The sequence below is a fragment of the Dermacentor variabilis genome, chromosome 6 (genome assembly GCF_050947875.1).
Source record: "Dermacentor variabilis isolate Ectoservices chromosome 6, ASM5094787v1, whole genome shotgun sequence".
Lineage (NCBI taxonomy): Eukaryota > Metazoa > Arthropoda > Arachnida > Ixodida > Ixodidae > Dermacentor > Dermacentor variabilis.
In genome coordinates this window covers 51,497,732-51,518,410 of record NC_134573.1, presented here as the reverse complement: position 1 = coordinate 51,518,410, position 20,679 = coordinate 51,497,732, and the positions used below count along the sequence as shown (strand labels likewise).

At 46.5% G+C, this 20,679-nt stretch overlaps 1 protein-coding gene across 1 annotated transcript in view; it reads left to right on the top strand.

Annotated features, from left to right (window-relative positions):
- Positions 1–2,724: 2,724 nt before the first annotated feature.
- LOC142584163 (uncharacterized) overlaps positions 2,725–20,679 on the top strand; it is a 30,673-nt gene continuing 12,718 nt past the window's right edge. Inside the window, exons 1-3 of the mRNA XM_075694332.1 lie at positions 2,725–2,931; positions 3,244–3,370; positions 18,453–18,592. Coding sequence (XP_075550447.1) covers positions 3,251–3,370; positions 18,453–18,592 — 260 coding nt within the window. The 5' untranslated portion in view covers positions 2,725–2,931; positions 3,244–3,250. The remainder of the gene's footprint in view (positions 2,932–3,243; positions 3,371–18,452; positions 18,593–20,679) is intronic.

Here is a 20,679-nt window from a genome sequence, read left to right as displayed (position 1 = left end):
GAGGCCTGAGGGCCTCGTTCGGCGACACGTCATTCAAGTTCACACAAGGAAAGACCCAACGGCTACCCAACGCCACAGGGAAAGTGAAAGCTGGTCCATCTCGAGAACTCCGGAACAAACTCCCGGAGCAGCGCCCGAGTCAATAGCGGAAACTCGTGAAACGTCACCACCACAGCGTCAGTCATCACCCAAACCCCTGGACGCCCAAGAGAGAAACGCTGAACCTACGCTCAACACGAGAGCGCAGACCTGTGCAGCGTCTTCGTTATTATTGATAGAGAAATGTTAAAACTGCCGTATTCTTCTTATCATTTCCCAGTTGAAGTCGACAGCTACACGTGGCAATCTGGTTGCCTATCTTGTTTTTTCTTACTTTGTTTCCCTTCCCCTCCTTCCTTAACCTGTCTTTATATTCCGACGTGCACTGCAAATAAAAGCCCATTCTTCCAGCTTGTCAGCTTGTGCCTGCCTCACCTGCGTCAAGCGCAGTGTCCGACCTATGATGTAACACCGAGCCAGGAGCTTTTAGGTGCTTGTGCATTGGAGAAGATCGAGTGCTGCTTTGTGCGCATTGTGTATGAGCGCATTGATCTTATTTCGCTCGCGCTGCCTCCAGTTGTGTCAAGAGGGTGTCACACAGAACAACAGGCACGACAGAAGAAAGCCTCACCCGGCTAGTGGAATCCTTCGCTATAAGCCACATTGCATACGTTCCTGCTTTCCACAACTGCAGTTACCAGTAATGACAGTGAGATTATCGCTATCTCTAAGGACAACTTACAACCACTAGAAGTGATTAGAAATGACTTAAAATGCTTAGCAGCGACCAGTAATGACTAATTAAGACTGAAACGACTTGTAATGTCTACAAATGGCTACGAAATGACCAATATATGTAACGACGAATCCTAACGACTACAATTGATTAGATATACCTTAGTATGCTTAGTAATGACCAGTAATGACTAGTAATGACGGAAATGACTTGTAATAGCTAATGATGACTATGTTAAGGCCGACATGTCTATCGACGGCTTGTAATGACCACAATAGATTGGAAATGACTAAAAAAGCTTAGTAATGAGCAGTAATGACTAATAATGATTGAAATGAGTTTTAATAATTAGTAATAACTCCGAAATGACTGAAACGCTTAGTAATGACCAGTATTTAGTAATAATTACTGAAATGACATCTAATGACTATGTTATGACCAACATGTCTAAAGATGGCTCGTAATGACCACAATTGATTACAAATGATTAAACATGTACCGTAGTGAGCAGTAATGACTAAAACAAAAAAGGGAAAGCGAAGACGCCCAGAGAAAGAGGCGAATGATAAGAACAGAAAGAGTAGGGTTTCGTCTTTCACCTCTTAAGAGAGATCGTAAGAGACACTATAATTTTTCTGTGATAACGCAAATAACTGCAAATAATAATTCTTCGGCGAAAGTTGTTACGCTTTTAAATTATATCCTCATTACGGTGTATCTTTTCTGGGCCCCCTAAGTGCGTTACAAACGTCTAAACACGGACTAAAATTGCATTTTTGGCAAAGTTAGGCTTTTATTTGAGATCGTGAGAGCAGCAAATTAAACAAACTGCAAAATGAGAAGATAGTATGCTTTAAGGACAGCTCTATAAAGGGAATTCCAGGCTTTCTCCTGTGAGCGTCTTTGTGAGTGAGTGAGTGAGTGAGTGAAACCACTTTATGTGGTCCACTATAGACTTAAGCAAACTCCACGTCACTTGGCTAGGCCCACTCGGGGACCATCACGTAGAACTTGGCGGCCCTCTCGCGAGCCCTCTGGACTGCCAGGATTTGAGAGGTCTGATCCTGGGCCCTAATTAGCTTCATCATTTCCTCTTGAGTGAAAGGGGGACCGCCAGAGGCGCAGCCCCACAGGACATGTTCGAAGTCCGCATAATCACCACACAGAGGGCAGTCCGGGCTTGGGAACCGTTCGGGGTACAGTATGTGCAGCGCCGCGGGGCTCTGGTAAGTGCTTGTTTGCAGAAGTCTGAGAGTGACTGCCTCGGCCCTGCACAGCGAGGAGTGCGGCGAAGGTGAACAATTTCCCGAGAGCGCTATAATTAGCGCATATTTACCTCGGTGAAATGGATGGAAGAACAGAAAATAATTTTGTGAAACTATTCTATAATGAAAGCAACATCCTCAGACACTGCAAAACGCAATGTTTGAAAGAATGTTCGAAACGCTCGATTTTCTTGAATTTTTTCGCTCTTGGTTTTCCACCGTATTGTGAAATTGAAATGGTCTTAACGGGGGGCCATAAAACAATTTTTCCGCTCAATATACTTTGAAAAAATATTCTGAAAGTTTTGCTGGAATACTTGTAAATCTTCTTGTAATTTTTTGAGAGAAATGGTAGTTGCTCAAGCTCCGCGGTTGTAACCGTTGGCATTGAATGACTCTTAATTCTTTTATTGTGCTTTTTATGTACATCCTCTCGCAATTATTCTTTCCTGACATCTCAATTAACCATGGTTGGCTTCTATGACATACATTTTGGATGGGCGTATAGAAAAAAAGCCTGCGCAGCAGATCAGTTTTCATGTCTAGCTTTCATATCAACACATAAATCTGCCTTGCCGTGAAATTGACAGCGTGTGCTAAAGGGAAGTAATCTAGAACAGCAGACATAGAAGAATGCGCCAGCGTAAGGCGCAATGCTTTACTCGACCGAGCCATCGCCTCATCTATGCGTTTAAAGTGTCAGATGCAAGAGCACATGTGCCTCAAGTAATTGGTTCGGAGTAGCCGAGTAATTGAAAGTGAGCGAGCCACGGTCGGCGATGAACACATTCCGGGGCGCCGTCAATCAGGTGCAAAAGTGCAAGCGTCCTTTGCACCGGCACCTTTGTACCGGCGGTAAGTCTGACCACCGACAGCCAGCCACGAAAACAGGTGAAAGGAGAAAAGAAATCTATTCTTTTAAAATATCATAGTAACTGCTTCTTAGTATGGAACAGTAATTGAATTTGCAATGGCAGTAAAAGAAGTGTCCTTTGGGAAATATGACCGCAGTTCCAGCCCACAGAGTAACTCTGTTAAGAAGTGTACCTTCATTGAAGACTTACGGTAGAACTGTAATTTTAGTTAGCGCTGCCCAACAAGTGGAGAATACTGTGTTTCCGCACGTGGTAGTTATTGTATTTTGTACATCACTTTACACATGAGCTCAATATCCAGTCAAGCACGCTCTACTTGTGTTTTCAGTTATAATATGGTAATCTTCACAACACTCACTTTCGGAGTCCTTTTGGCTACGTACAATGTACACGGAAAACTTGGAGCTCCTGGAGGACCTCAGCAACTACCATACGTGGTGCCCGACAGCTTCAAGGTATGGCAAGAAATACGCGCACTTTCCTTTTCAGCCAGCTCCTTGCTTTATCGTGAGTTGTGAAAACTTTGTTGTCCTATAGAATCAAACTACCAGATGGCGCCGTACTAGAATATCCTTGGCGAAAATGAACTAGTACGACGAAGAAACTTATTTCAATAATGGTTCCGAGCGCTGTTGGAGCTTGTACTACAAGTTTGATAGCTCTACTTATCTTCAAGGTTAGAAGACCCCCCACGGGCACCGTGAGCAGAATTGTCCACGCTAAGATTCTACTCTAAAGAAAGAAGACTAATAAAAATAACGATATTGAAACATATCACATGCATGTTGAAACATCTTTATGTGCTGCACATTTGAAGGACAGTACTAAAGTGTGTTAGTCAAACAATACGAGGGAAATGGGAACGTGATGATGATGATGATGGTGATTGTAATTTTTTGGCGCAATGGCAAGAAGGGGCAAGAAGCAGCAAGGCTATGAAAATAAACTGCCGTTCGTAAAGGAATAATGCTCATCGATGAAACAGGGCTATCTGGAGGCCTATAACATTTTCGTTGGAAGTGCGCAACTTTATCCGTAAGATAGCTGGAAAATCATAAATGACATATTATAAGGAGAAACGATGTAACACCAAGAGGTGATATATAAAACATGTAGCTACTGGTGGCCCTTGATGGATGAAATGAAATCGGGAAAAAGATTCTTTTTGGCGAACCAAGAACTGCAAGTTTCATCGGTACGCCCGTTTTTATGGAGTGATCAGGTAGTGGGGCGAAGGAACTCGCCATAATTGAGTCCATTTTTTTGGCACTAACCCCAGCCACCCTCCATCAATCTCCATAAAGGGACGCTGCAGCACATGTAAAGCTGGCCCTGCAAACGCCAGCTGCAGGGCACCAGTATTACCTGATGTGGCATAACCTAGGTTGGCTACTCACACAGGCTTAACTCTCGCTGCCTAGAAGATAGGAAGTAATGCTGAAGAGAGGAAAAGACAGGATGAAAAGAACGTGAGAGGGAAAGACGAAAATTGCAGGGCAGGATACGAAAAGGCAACTATCCATTTCTGCCGGGTGGGTCAGGCCGTAGATGCCGCCTACGGGAAGTTGAGGTCAAAGGGGCGTGTTGCCTGCGCCGAGGGGCCGTAAAGGCCCAAACTGCCGGTGCCAGCTGAACCCCAAAAATGTCCTTTTTCCCGGACACGGCTGAGCCACGCAATGTTAAGTGCATGAGGATAAGGCTCCAATGTGCTCGGCTACGTGGTGGTGCAACTCACCAAACGCCCGCCTCCGCAGATGCCCCTGCGGGGAAATATTGCGTTTTTATTGTTTTCTACAATGTGTTACATCGTATTTTTTGTGGCTGAAGAGGCGCTGTCCGAGCACGCCAAGTCTCAGAGAGTTCCGACATTACTGTAGAGAATATTCGCATCCAGTCCAGATGCTGTGAAATTAACAATCGTAACTGAACGACTGCAAACTATCTTTTATTCTCACGCCGTAACATTTTCATGATTCTGCAGGAACAAGAAATGTAGTGCTAGAAGATTTTCAGTGGACTGAACATGTGCCTGAATTGGCTATCGAGTTACCTGTCAGTGTGCAATAGCCATTGCGCCGCATATGCAACTGCGTTGCAAACGCTGGAAATCAGCTATGATTTGCATTGTAATGTCTGTTTAATGCCGAGTAAGTGCACATTTAGGTATAAGAGATGTGTTAGTCCTTGCCTTTCTTGACCAAATTGATTTTTTGAAACCAATATAAAATATTTTATTTTTTGCATTTCGCCGGCGTCGATATGCGGCCACTGTGGTCGGTGAAGGGGTAAGCGACATTGTTTTTAGAAGCACATCACTGCCTCTGTGATACGTTATTTCGCAGCATTATATATGCAGTTATTTGCTCAATAAAGCAATTCAGATCGACTTTCAGCGGATGAATGTACAGGAACTTACTTTCAATTGGACTCTTTTGAATGTTCCAACATGGTGAACGAAAAGAAATTGAGCGCCGGACTGAAGGATACCCTGGGCTAACTAGAAGCAGTGTTCTAAATCTGAGCTATATGTATATTACCCCAAAATCCACAATCAGTTTTTGGTAATAGATTCACTGGTCTGACGTGACTTGTCTTCTGCGGTACCGTTCCACATTTTTCTGCAATATTTATGAAGCGTTTCCAAGAACAAATATATCCATATAAAGCCTTCATGATATAAACGCTTCTTGACAAAGGCTTCATGACTTTTGCAGCAAGGGCTCTTTGTAACACTGGCACGAAAGATTTCTAGCAGATTTTCTGCAGGAACATGGAATCTAATCTTTGCCTCCCATCACTGGCATCTCGCAGAAAAGCATCTCGTATTGCCATCTTCCAAAAGTTGTACCATCATCATACTGTACGAGATCACCTCAGCCCCCGTCCAATTGGTGTATCCCATCATCACCATTGTACTGATCATTGTACAATGTCTGCATTTGGTCATGCAGCACTAAAATTTTCTCACAATAATTCCTGCCGCGAACCTCACCTGACTTCAAGTATCTTCCCGCAGAAGTAGTAGGCCTTACTAATTTTGAACAGTTCCGTGAAGCCTGAGCTAATATTATATATACAGCTGCCATTTAAAAATTCATGTAACCCACTGTATTTGTTTTCTTCATTATTTTGTATTTACCACTCCCCCTATGCAGTGCCCTCGGCCCTGAATGGTTTAATAAAGGAAATGCAATAAACATTCATTCATCATTCTTTACGCGAGTTGATACCGTATCAATTTTCCAACAATGGTCGTTTGAAGAACTTGAGAAATCTCCATAAGCATAGAAAACATCACTATTTTCAACAATCGGAACACTGTGGATAAGCGTTGCGGCTTTCTCGTGTTTATTGCACCATTTTAGGAGTTTGCTCGGGGACCGTGATTCCAACATATCAGCGCGGCAGATATTGCGCAATGGTTCTTTAACACTTTCTCGAGCGCTGCGCGATGAAAATGCGTTAAACTTATTTTAAACGCGCTTGATCGTGTAGTAAATACAAACTTCACAATCTCCATAGATGAGACCTGCTATTAACATCTGCTTCTTAACTGTGCCATGTCAAAAGAAAAAGAAAATTGATTTTTTGATGCGGCTCTTGCAGCAAGTGCTTTTGTAACACTGGCACAAAAATTTTCTAGTACATATTGTGTAGGAAGGCACCATGACCGAAGTGACGCTTTACAACCGCCAAAGCATCATAACGACCGAATGCTTATGCCAGGCAGTGAAGTCCAATTACTAGCGCATGCAAGACAACGACAGCCATTCTGTAGAAAGAGCTGCAAAAACGTTTCATTCTTGAAAGACTCAGCTGCTAACATCGTGCAGAGATTAAGGAGTTACTATTAGCTCGCAAACTGCTTTCAGTGCTCGAAGTACGACACTCTGTCTGTGTAATCGTGGCTACAGCCTACACTGGGGCGAGCCTAACCCCCCATTACATACAAACACAAGTTTAGTACTTCACAAACCCCATCCGCTTTTCCTCGATTCTTATGAAGCAAACCATGGGAGTCACCGGTGAGCACACCAGCAAATGGTATGAAGTACAAAGATTCACGATAGAGCTTCTCGCCCACACAAAGACGCACGATAAGTGACATCTACCTAGCTACAATACGAGGAAGATATCAGTCGCGTTTCTAATGGCCATCAACAGGCCACAACCTCTCACCGAAGGGCAGAATGTACGAGTTGGATCCCTGATCGGTCTGTAAGTCTTTAGCAGAAAACCTGAAAGCAGCGAACTGTGGAAGTGCGGCTGGGGTTCGTCGAACTGATTGGGATTCTCCGCAGCTTACGACGGCACTGCAAATAATATTACTCCGACATAAGGCTGACACGCCATTGTTTACAGGGAACCTCACACCTAAAAAAGTGCAGCTCAATAAAGACCAGCTTATGCAACCTCACAGCATAGGGGAAATTCGACGCAGCCATGTTCTGCTGGATCACTGTATAGTCAATGAAGGATTAGGAACTGCTAACCTCAATGTACTTATCGATGGCCAGAATGTGGCTGCTTTAGTTGAAAGAAGAAAGGACTACTACGTCATCAGTGGGCTCTTCACTACCGCGCTAAAGAAAATATATACCGCATGTGACGACCCTTCAATTCATAACATCTAGCACCGACATAGTAGCGCCGACTGAAATTTCCATGGATAAATTATTGTTTTATAAATAGACGCCCAGGCACTACTAACATTTTCCTGGAGTGCTTGTGCGTTTCCATTCTAAGCGGAAGTTCACTGTGTAATCATGGCGCAACTACTGACGTCCAATTCTGGTATACGGCGCAGTTCGTTCAGCAAACCAACATCGCCCAACTGTAAGCTAACATACATCCGAACATTCTAGAAGAGAAAACAGTACGCAGCTTCGCCAAACGTCATAATTCCTGTTGGCATAAAAGGAGCCGCCGGCACAAAAGACACGGGCTAATAGACACCGCCACCTGCTGCTCTACTTGAAACATACTAAACATGAGTGTCACTGAATTGAAGCCAGAAAAACAACAGGTGGCCACGACAACCTTAAGTCAGGAATTCAAATACATCAACCATGGCACGACACTTCAATGCATGGAATTATTTGTTGTAGTCAGCATTGCGCTGGCGTTCCCTTTCGCATATTCGCCTGACGTGCCCAGGTAATTCATGTCCACGAAAGTCTTTTTGACATTAGCATTTTCAGCTTTTACGTATCTTTATGCGTGGCTTTATTCTTTTAAAATATGTGATTTAGCTTCGCTTATTCGAATGGAAATAAATGCATTTGAAAAAAAAATAGGCATTTGTTTAGCAAAGCTTTCCCAAATCAGGACCTCACGTCCCGTTTGGAATGGCTACATATAATATTTTCAAATTTGTACACCAACTGGAGCGGCATTGTGAAAAGGCATATTGATAAGATTTCCAACATGTGCGTTTATAAAAGTAAGTATATTGCCTTCTCAATTTGTAACGGACAAATTAGTTTTGTAGCACATCTTTGGTTTGGAGCTGTATCTAAAACACCATAAAAAGAGAATCAGTGTAGGTGTTTTGCAGAACGTAGAATTATTTTTGTTAACATATTTGCACCGATAAGCTTAAAAAGCGCCACATTGTTGGGCGCCTACGGTTGGATGCAGTTATTAAGATAGTGTGGCCTATAATTTTTTTTCTCCTTTTTTTTCTAAGGGCCTCTTAGTTTTTAAGAGCCTATGGGAGCTTCTTGTTCAAGTCCTAGAAAAACAGCGACGTCTCTTTATGTAAAAACAAGCAAATGCTTTCCCGCCATATACTTTGCCAGGCGTACTTCGGGATTCTCCAGGATCTTGCAGGCTGAAATTATATCCGCTTGCAGTCTCTCTTTTTACAAAGTGCATAGTTCACCATAAAACCATACTCTGCTTTCTTAGCATGCCGTAACACCGAAGAGTTTTATCCTGTTGTTCAAGGTGTCCATTGCTATAATTTTCACAGCTGTAAACACGTCTTGGGTTAAACGGAATCCCTAATACGACATTACCGAGCTGAGTCCACAGATGCTGGCTGCCCAAAATCAGTGTCGCTCTTGCGTCATGCATGTATTTTTCCAAACGGCTCTTTCAACATAACACTTTTGTCTGATAGACCCCGATGAGATTTCATAAATGTGGACTGCAAGGGGTACTTGCCCGTATCATCAGTTATCTAAATAACGTGCTAAATGCCATAAAGCCCTTTTTGAGAAGCACCTTGCACAATTTTTTTTTCAGAAGGAGGCTTAACTAATTCATCAGGAAGGACCACTTATGAAATCCGAAAAATATAGGCATTTCTTCGACCAAGTTTCTCAAAGAGGCTGCCGAACTTTTATGTTGCAAAAAAAGACAGAAGTCGAATCAACAGCGGTTGCCATCGAACAAGTACAATGCCCTCCGGGAAGTATTTCTTCATGTGGCTTGTTATTCCATGTTTGTTATTCGGGAGGAAAGAGAGACTGCCTTAAAAGGCCGTGTCTTTCTTTCTTCATTTTCATCCACAGTTCAATCACCGTAAGCCTACCTACCCTAGCTTACCCTGCTTTAGTATCACCTTGCTCTTATAGAGAACTCTATACTTAACCCTCACTTTTCTTTACCGTCTTTTTTGAGACTGAGCTACCTGTAGGATCAGCCTACATTTTTTAGACTGCACCTTGTCCACGATAGAGCCACATTTCATGCAAAGTCAACCGCTCTTCCTACAGCGACTTTACACAATCGCATCTGCATTTCATTTCACAGTGTGGACGGAACCGCTTTGAAGCTCATGACTGGTATTTAAGGTCGAGGACCCAATATGCTTACTTAGGTCAATTCAAGTCTGAATTTCAAAGCATTAAAACAGGTGTCACTAAAGGAAATGTTCTAGAACCGCATGTCTTTTGTGTTGATAACAATAATCCCTACAATCTATTTTTTTTCAATATCTGAAGGGTCCATCTTTTATTATGCTGATCACACAACACTGTTGATGTGAAAAAAGAAAGAGGGTATAAATTGAGGAGTTTTATGAACGGGTTGTGCCTGAGTGTCTTTAACTCTATACTGACAAAAGGAAAAAGTAGTCCATTTTCGCTTCAAAGAAAACTGTTTCCTTGCCTCACATTAAAAAAAATAAAATTATAGGTTTTTACGTGCCAAAACCACTTTCCGATTATGAGGCACGCCGTAGTGGAGGGCTCCGGAAACTTCGACCACCTGGGGTTCTTTAACGTGCACCTAAATTTAAGTACGAAATGCCGCCGCCATGGCCGGGATTCGATCCCGCGACCTCGTGCTCAGCAGGCCAAAACCATAGCCTCTGAGCAACCACGGCGGGTGTGCCTCACGTTCAACTTGGATCATATGCTATCGAAGTTATATGGTGTGTAAAAATTATAGCGTCCTTTTATAGTGCTCTAACTAGAGATGAATACATTCTTGCATTAGGGACATCTCTGTGCAAAATAATTGGTTTAATAGTCTGAATGCCAAAAAACACTCCCGTGTGAATATTGAATGAGTAACTAAATTTTGCGTATTTCTTTTAAATAAAACAATCCTAGTGAAATTTGGTGCTATGGTTGCCATGAACAGCGAATTCTCGTTTTACACATACATAGGAGCACCCGATCTAAAGCTTCCCCCTAAGTTTCATAGGCGAGTAAATGAGTGACACCACGAAGTCGTGTCTCACCATTGGTGTCACTCTTCAAGACGGTAGCGTCCGTCAAGCTTGCCTGTTCCCGCGTGGCAGCGTGCATGTTAGCCTAAGCAATAAACGCGTTTTTAACGGAGTTCACACGGCAAATAAATCTAGGACGCTTATTTCGTGCAGTGGTATAATACTTTGCTATCTTTATGACTGCTCACTTTTATGCCAGAACTCTGGCTTTTCGTCCCACTTTCACTTCAGTCGTCGTGAGGAGTCGCTTGCTAAAACCGCACTTACCGTTAGAGAGAATTATACCCTTATTTCAAGCAGTGACTCGTTAGTCAAGGTGGGAGGATCCCTTACTTTAGGAGCCTTCTGGCTTGAATCGCCCTCCGGGCCCGGGCGACGAGTTCGCGCTGGTCGACCAGGCCCCGCTTAGAGATCGCAGCCTCTCACGTTTCAGCGAGGAGGTTTGGGTCTGCGTCTGCTGCTACTAGTTGTGCCGCTGTGATGGTTTCTCGGGTTGTCTTGCATTGGAGTAGGAGGTGTGCCAGGCAGGCTGCCTGGCACGTTGCAGTGTGGATAGGTGTAGCTGTATAACGTCGGGTAGAAATGATGAGAGTAAGCTTACATGGGGAAAGGTATTGCGCTGGAGTCGCCTGTAGTAGGTGCCTTCGTTTCTCTTTAGTTTTCGATGTGGTGGAGGGTATACTCTGCGTCCAAGCCCATAGTGCTGCAGTAGTGCTTGATAAGTTAGCGGTATTGTTTTCGTTTCCTCCGCTGATTTCGGTGGGTGGGACATGCTTAGAATCTCGTGCGAGGAGCTCCGGTTTACGCTTGCACGGGCCGCGGTGTGCGGCTTCATTCCCCTCAAGTCCTTCGTGTCCTGAAACGCACATGATGCAGGTGTAGGGGGAGGAGTGTCGCCAGGTTTCAGCATGTTGATCGCTTTTATGGAGATCCTGCCCTTGTAGTTATGTGCCGCTGTTTGAAAGTCGGCTAAGACCACTACGGCATCCTCGCTTGTATGGGTGGCGAGTGCTATAGCGGCCTCCTCAGCTGCGTCGGCACGTTTGGCGAGAATTGTCGCCAACGCCAGTGTCGTACCCTTGTAGTCTGTGACGCTGATGGTGAAGGCATTTCGGCCCGGATACTTGGCTGGGTCAACGTAGTGCGCCTGCGGGTCGTTACAGTGCTTGCGTCTGATGGTTTTTACCATGGCGAGCCGTCTGCCTCGATTGTGTTCTGGATGCATGTTTCGAGGTATCCGAAGAACTTGTAGACATTCTCGGAGCTTCCACGTGATCTTTTCCTTGCGTTCGCCATCGTGTTCTAGGTTGGTTACGTATCCTGTGTGTCAGAGGGCTGCTCGGCCTGTGGTTGTGAGCTTGAGTCCCAATCTGGATGATAAGATGCGCTTCCGCGAGTTCTCCCTAGGTGTTGCCAACTCCCAAGCGAAGCAATCACTCAGTGGAGGTGGTTGTGGGCAGTCCTAGGGCGAGCTTCGTGGCCTTTCGTATTAGGAGGTTTAGCTTTTGTTTTTCGGCTGTCTTCAGGTTGAGCTAAGGAGTTCCCTATGTAATGCGACTGTAAACGAGGGCTTGTGCCATTTGCAAGGTGTCGTGCTCTTTGAGGCCATTACGGCGATTGCCCACCCGTCGTATCAGATGAGTAAGCTGGGCCACGGTGTTGTGTAGTCTGGGGATTGCGGCGGAGCCGGACCCGTCCTTGTGTATAAGAACTCCGAGAATTCGAAGTAAGCCGACCTTCGGTATCGGGACTCCCTGAAGAAGGACTTGTGGGTACGGTTCGTCGTGTCCTGGGGCCAGCCCTGGGTGCGTGCCCCGAGTACTAACAGCTGGGATTTATCCGGGGTACAGTGGAGGCCGCAGATGCTGAGGTACCGTTCGATGATGTTGGCCGCCTCCGGAAGAAGGGGCTCCTGGTCGCCCGTGCTCGCCCCTCTCGTCCACAGTGTGATATCATCTGCATACAGCGCATGGAATATCCCTGGAACGGTCTCTAGGAGGCGGGGAACTGTGAGGAGGGCCATGTTGAAGAGGAGTGGCGGGACTACCGAACCTTGTGGCGCACCCCTGTTAGGTAGGTGAAATGTCTTGCGCCGGAGGTTGGCAATCCCCACCGTGGCCGTACGGGTGGTGAGGAAAGCGCTCATGTAGGCGTAAGTTTTGGCGCCGCAGCCGATATCTTCTATGTTATGAAGAATGGCTTCATGGCTCACGTTATCAAAGGTGCCCTTGACGTCTAGAGCTAGAATGGAAGACTCGCTGTGCTTGCTCAAATGGTCAAGAATATCTTCCTTAAGCTGGAAGAGGACGTCCTGCGTGGAGAGCATCTGGCAGGAGCTGAACATGGTGTGCGGATAGCGATTGTTTTCCTGTGACCATGTGTTCAAGCAGTTTCCCGTCGCAGGATGTAAGGGAGATGTGGCGGAAATTAGCGATGGAGATGGGTTTGTTTCGCTTGGGTACCATGGTCACCTCCGACTGTTTTCAGGCTTTTGGTAGCTCGCCCTTAATCCAGCAGTCGTTGTGGTACCGAAGGAGAGCCGTCAGCGCCCGAGTGTGTAGCTGTCAAAGGTGCTTGTTGGTGACTCTGTCTTTGCCCGGGCTCGTATTGCGTGTTAGCCTAGAGAGAGGGCTGCCTGTAACTCTGCCTGTGTGAAAGGCCGATCGAGCTCTTCCTTCCGCGCTCCTTTGTACTCCATGGGGGCGGAAAGGTTGGTGGCAGTGGTTTGTGGGTTAGCTGAGCCGTGTAGCGTCCTATGAAGTTCTTGGAGTAGCTTGTCCTCTCTGCCGCCATAGTTTTGGATTAGTCAGTGAATTAGATGTCTTTGTTGGGTTTTGGTGTGAGTGTCGTCCACCAGAGCTCGAACTATATGGCAATTCTTTTTTGTGATGAGGATCCCTTGAAGTTGGCCGCAGAAGGATCGCCAGTTCTGACTCGCTAGCTGTTCAGCGTAGTCCTGTGCCTGCATGCTTAATAGGGGAATTCGGCGCTGGAGCTTGCGGTTGAACTTCTTGCGTCGCCATCGTGTGAGGAGCGATCACCGAGCCTCCCATCAGTGCATTAGATGATTAACGACCGCCGGATGGTCCTCGCCTTGTTGTATCGTCCTGATGTGGCCGTCAGCCGCCTTTACGATGCAGTTCAGCCAAGCTTGAATGTCTTTGATGTCCGAATCGTTGTCAAGCACATTCCTATAAGCATTCCAGTCAGTGAGTCATGCCTTTGCTGTCTTGAGCGCGCGGTGAGATTGTTCAACCTCGATTTGAATTATGTGGTAATCGCTCCCTAGCATGTCCGGGAGTCGGGTTCATGTGGCCTCTCGCACGTCTCGAGTGAGCGTGAGATCAGGATTGGTGTCCCTCGACACGCTGTTCTCCACTCGGGTGAGCTGGAGCAGGTCATTCCATGACGTGGGACATTGCTGCTTTGCGGCGTCGTGAACCCATGCCCCTTTTTGGTGGTATTGGGGTAGCCCCAGGCTGCGTGTGAGGTGTTAAAGTCCCCTACTACAACAAGCCGGCTGCCGTTAACGTGCTTGCGATGGTACAGGATGAAGTGGTCGTAGTGGAGTAGCTGCTCCCGCAGCGGGCTGTAAAGATTGGCCAGGTATAGGCTCTGTTGATTCTTGTGAGTTGGCAACACCTCCACTATGGTGTGTTCGATTTCAGTGTCTTCAATTTCGTGAGGCTGTGCGGTTGCTGCCTTCTTTGCATCAATTGCGGTGCGCGCAGTGTGTGCCATAGTGTCGTAGCCGGGGAGCTTTATTTTCTGGGTGTTGATTTCCTGTTGCGCGATTATGTCAGGATTGTTTGCTTTCAGATATTCTTGAGATTGGCCGCGCGGGGTCTATAGGATCTGCAATTCCAGTGCCAAATGCGGAGGGTGGAAAGCGGCTCGGTATGTCTACGTTTGGGAGCCGCCATATTGATGGTTGTCCCCCACCTGGAGTAGGTGGCTTGGTGTTGTGGAGCAAGAATCCTCCGTGGATTCCACTCGTGGTGTCTTTCGTCCTTTGCGTTTGGTTCCTAACTGCTCCGCCAGATGTTCATGAGTCACGAAATCCTTGTAAGCATATGGCATGAAGTTGTGTTGCTGTGCCATGAAGCCATGCAGTTTGGCGTCACGCGTGGTGCCCATACGCGTTAGCAGCTCTACCTTTTCTATGATTTTAGTTACCATTGTCTCTATGGTTCTGTCTGCTGATAGGAGAGGTTTTATAGTGAGGGATTCCTCGAAGACTTGAAGGCGTCGTTCTACAAGGTTGAGAATCTTCGCTGTATGTGCTTGCGGCCGTTCGTCTACCCGCTTCATTATTCTGGCTTCTACCTGTTTTAGTATGCTTTCTTCTACTGTCTTAGCTACTTTTCCCTGGAGTTCTGGGGTGTTGCACTCGGCTACCGGTTGTTGTTGTATCGTCCTCGGTAGACACTGTAATTTATGTTCGAGAGTCCGTGTCGTCGCTGTCCCACCCAAACTTCTCGGGTCGCGAGAAGAATTCGAGGCGCTGCTTCCGTTCGTAGAGCCCGATCTTAATATAGAGCGAGAGCGTCTCCGGCCAGGTCTTTGTCGAGGCGAGGGCCCACATGGGAGCTGTCCGAAGTTGTAACCAGCACGGGGAAGTCTTCGGTGCTCGAGCTCCAGTGATTCTCTGGGGCGCGAGCGTTGTCAAGCTGCTGTCTTCTTACTTGGTAGGGGGGCTGCTTGTTACGGAGTTTCTTCTTGCATTCCTTGTCTGTCGTTTCGTGGTGTCTGCCGCAAATCTTGCACTTCGGGTGACAATCGTGTTCTTCCGCGACTCCCTCTCGCCCACATGTGTAGCAGAAGTTGGCTCTCGGCTGAGGACAGATATCCTGTCGGTGTCTGATGGCGCCGCAGGTTCTGCAGTATTGGACGGATTTTCGGTAGGGCTTGCATTTGTAATCACCACTCTGGTACGTAAGGTAATAAGGGACGTGCTGTCCGTCGAAGCTGATAACCGCGGATGTTGAAGATCCTAGCATTCGTGGGCCGAGAACCATGTACCTTGAGTCCACTCGAAGTACGGCATCATCTCCGCGGGACTTTTACCCGGTTCGAGGCCGTATATCACTCCGCGGTACACATCATCTGGGTGTCGATTGTGGGGATTTACTGTATAGACGGTTCCGCCGAGATGTATGGTGTTGATATGTTGCCATTTGGAAGCTTCCGTACTTGCTGTGCTCGCGAGGATCACATTCTCTAGTTTCTGCACTTGTACACGGACGTGATCGTGAAAGTCTTGTTGGATGAAACCACTGGATCTTTCGATGACATGTGTCACTGCGATGAGTGTGTGCTTTGAGAGGTCAAGTCCTGCTTGAGGGCGGAACACAATTTTGAAGTCGTCAGTAGGGCACGGTCGCATCCTCAGAATGCGTTGACGCTGGGGAGTGCTTGTGCTTCAGTTTTGGGGTTTGGTTTCAGGACTTCTATGGCTCTTTCCTTGGGAGATTTATTGTCTTCTTTTGCTTAATTGTCTTTACGACCAACTTGTAGCCACTCGATGTGGGCTTTACCTGTCGTATTGCCGCTGTTCACGTCGCATGCCCACTGTGGTATAGTATCGGAGTTAGCCCCGGTCACCTCCATTCGCGCCGTTGTCGGCTATTCTTGTAAAGCGTTCGCCATCTGTGTTTCCTGAAAAGCGTGCGCGCTTCGCCTCAGATGCTGGTTCTGCGTGATTCACTCCTACTGCGAGAGAGCAATGCGAGTGTACCGCGGGCCTGCAGGCGCGAGCCGCTGGTCTCCCGCTTGTGCCACGGGTGCCACGGCGTTAGGGTTATCTTGGATCGCATGGTCACAGAATGTTCAGGGCTTGATCATTCGATTGTAGTCCTATTCACTACGTCTTGGCTGGTGTCAAACGACGCCTTGCAACTTCAGGAATCCGAGGTTACCAAATTCGCGGAGTTTCCAAACAATGTTCCACACAAAATAGCGAGAAAAGCAGGCGTCCATGTGAGGTACGACTGTGCTCCTTTGCCCCTTGGCGGTCTTTTTTCTACCGTTAGATCTACAAACCATATTGAACGAGGACATGTAATAATAATATAACTTATAATGTTGCAGTACTATTGCTCATGTGCCTTGCTCTGTTATCGTTCCGTAGAGAAAAAAGCTCATTACAGGGTCATCTATAGTTTAATTACACAGATGGCACTGTTGTCGCACCACACATGACGCAGTCGAAGATAGTCATCGCCCGCTCTATGTTGAGCGAGGCGTAGCTTGGTAGAGCACCTGTCGATGCCAGCGGTAGTGTTGGCACATGAAAAAGCTCACTCTTCAACAGTGGGCATAAATACTCATACTCAAACCTCTGACCATTTGGTTGTGTAAGGCGTAGAATTAGGAAATTTGTAGCAGAACATTGAGGAGTCCTATGGCAACGCTGCGTTGCACTTGTAGGGTCCAGAAATTGCGTGAGGAGACTCGGGCAGCAAGACGGACGCCAGCCAATCCACAACCCCCACCTTTGAACACGCAGGCCCTGTGGGAATTCGGAGTGAGCACGATCTCAAATTTATACATTATGATTACCACTGGGTGCACCGCAAGTTACGCACGAAAGCTTTGCAATCTATGAATAAGTAAAACATGTCTGGTTTTGAGGTCATTTCTTCCGACAGCGCTCATACACCCTCATAGGATCTCGCAAGACATATTGCGTAACCTACTGCGGCTTCGTTCCTGATACAGCTTAACCAGTTTTTTCTCACATTCACTGTTTCGAAGACATTTTAAATGACTTTCAGGTCGAGTGTGCCCTATGAGACCGAGTGTACTCGGCTAAAGGCAGATAAACAATTAGTACCTAGTACAACAATTCGAGAAACAATCACTTTTCCTGGCCGTTCTACCATTACACAGAGCTAAAAGTTCGTTAATAATCTATCTCTTCCAGGAAACTGCATAAATACTTGCAGCAGTGTAGCATGCATCCGAAGGCTGTTTAGTGTCGGTCGTCTCCCCTAACATTTCTTTGCATATTTATTTCATGTTTCGTACGAAAATTTTCCATGGTAATGTATATCATTACAATTACCATTTTTTGTAAACTTCACCCTGTTTCCGGTACGTTTCTACAGTAATCCGCGTCTAACCCCTTTCCCGCCAACCTGGGCATTCGGAAGCCAATGGTATAATGCGAACATTTGGCTGCTCTGTTGATGGAACTACGTTTCAAACAAACGCTCGGAGCAGGTTTATTAACTTCTTGTGTGTCACTATATTAAGAATCTCTTTCAAGCCTACTTGCGACGCTGCGTTCGGGCTCGTTCCGTTTTTTTACAGATTATATTTGACGCCAACCTGTGCCACTTGTACGTGTCAACAGGTATGTTCGCTCTTGAAAGAATGCTTTGACGCCAACTTGAGCAATTGAGGAAGTGCCACTGAATGCGTCCCATCGAATTTGTGTCACGCATGAACGGTAAAAAATTAAGAGCTTTTTGGTGCCGCGTTTAGTCATACCGATGTCCTCTACATTCAGAAAATTTTGTCTTAGTACATATTCACAAACGCGCCTGTTGGGCACCTCTCAACGGCGCCATCAGATGACGGAGCGTGCCTAGTGGGAGGCTCGAGAGAGCAGCCCGGATGCATACACGTCTCATACATGACGCGTTCAGGATGTCGATGTAAGGTGTGTGGCTGCATTGCCTCAAGGTTAATAGCATTAACGTCGATTATCTTTGTGAGGTAGAAACTGCCGAGAATTCGAGAGTTAGTTTTTCACGGAATTTTATCTCCTTTCCCATAAAAGTAGACTGAAATCCTTGTGGCGCCCTGATTCAGCAGACATGCATGTGGGCTCATTGTGTTTTCTACTGCAGGTATTTCAGAGCTTCGCTTTTGCGGTGGCTATCTCGGACTCTGACAACGACTCTATTCTCGAATGCATGTCAGCCAACCGAACTGCTATCAACCCAGAAGAAATGACAGCTACTTATAACTTCAATTTTCCAAATACCAAGTAAGTTACTCTCGTCGGATGTATAAATTCCATAAAATACGTAGGCTTAAAACACTTCATGCTTGACACAATTTAAACATATCGTAGTATCAGGTAGAAACATTAATTATTTCAAGCGCTCCGGAAACAGTTGAGAAAGTCACTGTCCGTAACTCCTTATTTAGGCACCGTATACGTTCTATACTGATTGTCAAAATAACATTTCTTTTAATTCGAAAGCTTGCCCTCAGGCATAATACAAAGGATGTTAAATGTACACGAACAGATTCAACTCGTGCGAAAAGTCTAGAACTGAACGATGCTGTCGTCCATGAATCCAGCATTCAAGGTCGGGTGGGCGGCCAGGCCAAAAGCCTGTTGCCAGGAGGTGGCGGAGTTGGCTTAGATGAAGTCTTGGGCATGTCCATAGTAGGTATGTCAATGTCACATTTTCAATTTTTGTGCTACAAGATGGGCACGATGCTCCATCAGGAGGATGGTACTGTTGTGGCGAGAGAGCGGTCACAGACCGGGTGAGCTCGAACTCGCCAAGTAGCCTCCTTAACGGAACCTCCTCTCGGCGGGTTAACTCACCATGGAGGTCTGATCCCCAAGGAGGTACAAGAGCTCGTGTGGTACGTCGGAGGTTTTTCTTTTCCTGGATCAGTCGCGTGCAGGCGTCTTCAGGTAAAAGCGGATGTAGCTACGTTGTAATCTGCGAGTGAATTGCCATGCCTGCTTCGGGGAGACCCGGAACAACTGCACGAGCCACCCAGTGGCCGCTTATCAGGATATTCGTAGTGGCAGTAAGACGGTGAATGCTACCTGAAAGTAAAGTGGACCGTGATGTCCTACGCATGTCGTGGATGGCTTCAGTAGAGTCCGCGCGAATGATGAGTTGAGAGTATCGAGCAGCTATAAAAGTAGGTAGCAACGTGGCCAAGCCGTCTTGTATGGCCGCACGCTCGGCAAGATAGGTCGGTGGTGCAGAATCTGCAACATAGGAGTACGTCTAGCCTGCCTTTCATATCAATGAACACAAGAGAACTGTGTGAATTCCGGTTCCATTAACACTGGCGTCAGTGTATGCTACAGGAGCCGCATCGTCTTGATCATAAGGCGGAAAATTTGAGCATTCGCCTGGCGAGGAACCAGGCTATACAGACGACCAAGAGGCTTATTGTCGCCTAATTGTGACCTATTCCACGGAGCTACATCGGGTCTCGTAGAACCTGGATTGTCTATTTCGTATCCCATGTACCAGGTCAGTGAAACAGCCGAGCAGAAATCTGATAGATTTAGGGCGCGCATGCATCGACGTTCGTGCACGTGTTCGTCAATTGTGCTGAGTTGGGACTGGGCCTGTAAGGTTGGCAACGTAATAAGACGTGGTAGACCGGTTATGGGCCGCATGGGTTCCGTTTTAATGACCTAAAGCCGAGCCCATTCTGTCTTCGTGAGAGGATGCAACTGAGTTCTGTGGACGAGTCGTAGTTGCAATACAGAACTGACAAGAAGGCGAGCCATGTTGGTGCTCGCTCCGCCAGATTTTTTCGCAATACGACGCGTCAACTGTATCGTTTCTGCAGCCTGCTGCTTTGCATTCTTGACCTATGGTACCCCAGATCCGGAGGAATCAATTTCAAGGCCGAGTACGTGGAGGGTTGAAGCATCATGTAGTGGCTGCTGATTGAGAATTTACTGAAGAAGCCGGAGTGCCAGTAGACGGTGCCCATACTTGCTCGCCACTGAGATGTACGTCGTCATGTCCTTGGAAGTTTCAAGCCCTATATGAGCACACCAGTCGTGCGTCACCTTTAGAGCCCCTTGGAGCGCTTGTTCTTTGTGGCAGATTTCAGGATGAACTGACCGAATAGTGATGTCATTTGCATACATTATGTGCTGTGCGTTATGTAACGTCGCCTGATTCCAAGCAAGTGGAAGGAAGGCGATGTGTGAAATGGACTGGTGCTAGCACAAATCATTATGGGACACCCCAATGTACGACGAACTGACCTGCTGCTTGGCCAGCTAGGCGAATGAAGAAGGCACGAGCGCACAGAAGGCTTCGACGAATGTCCAGACATGGCTAGGGGACTGAAGCCAAT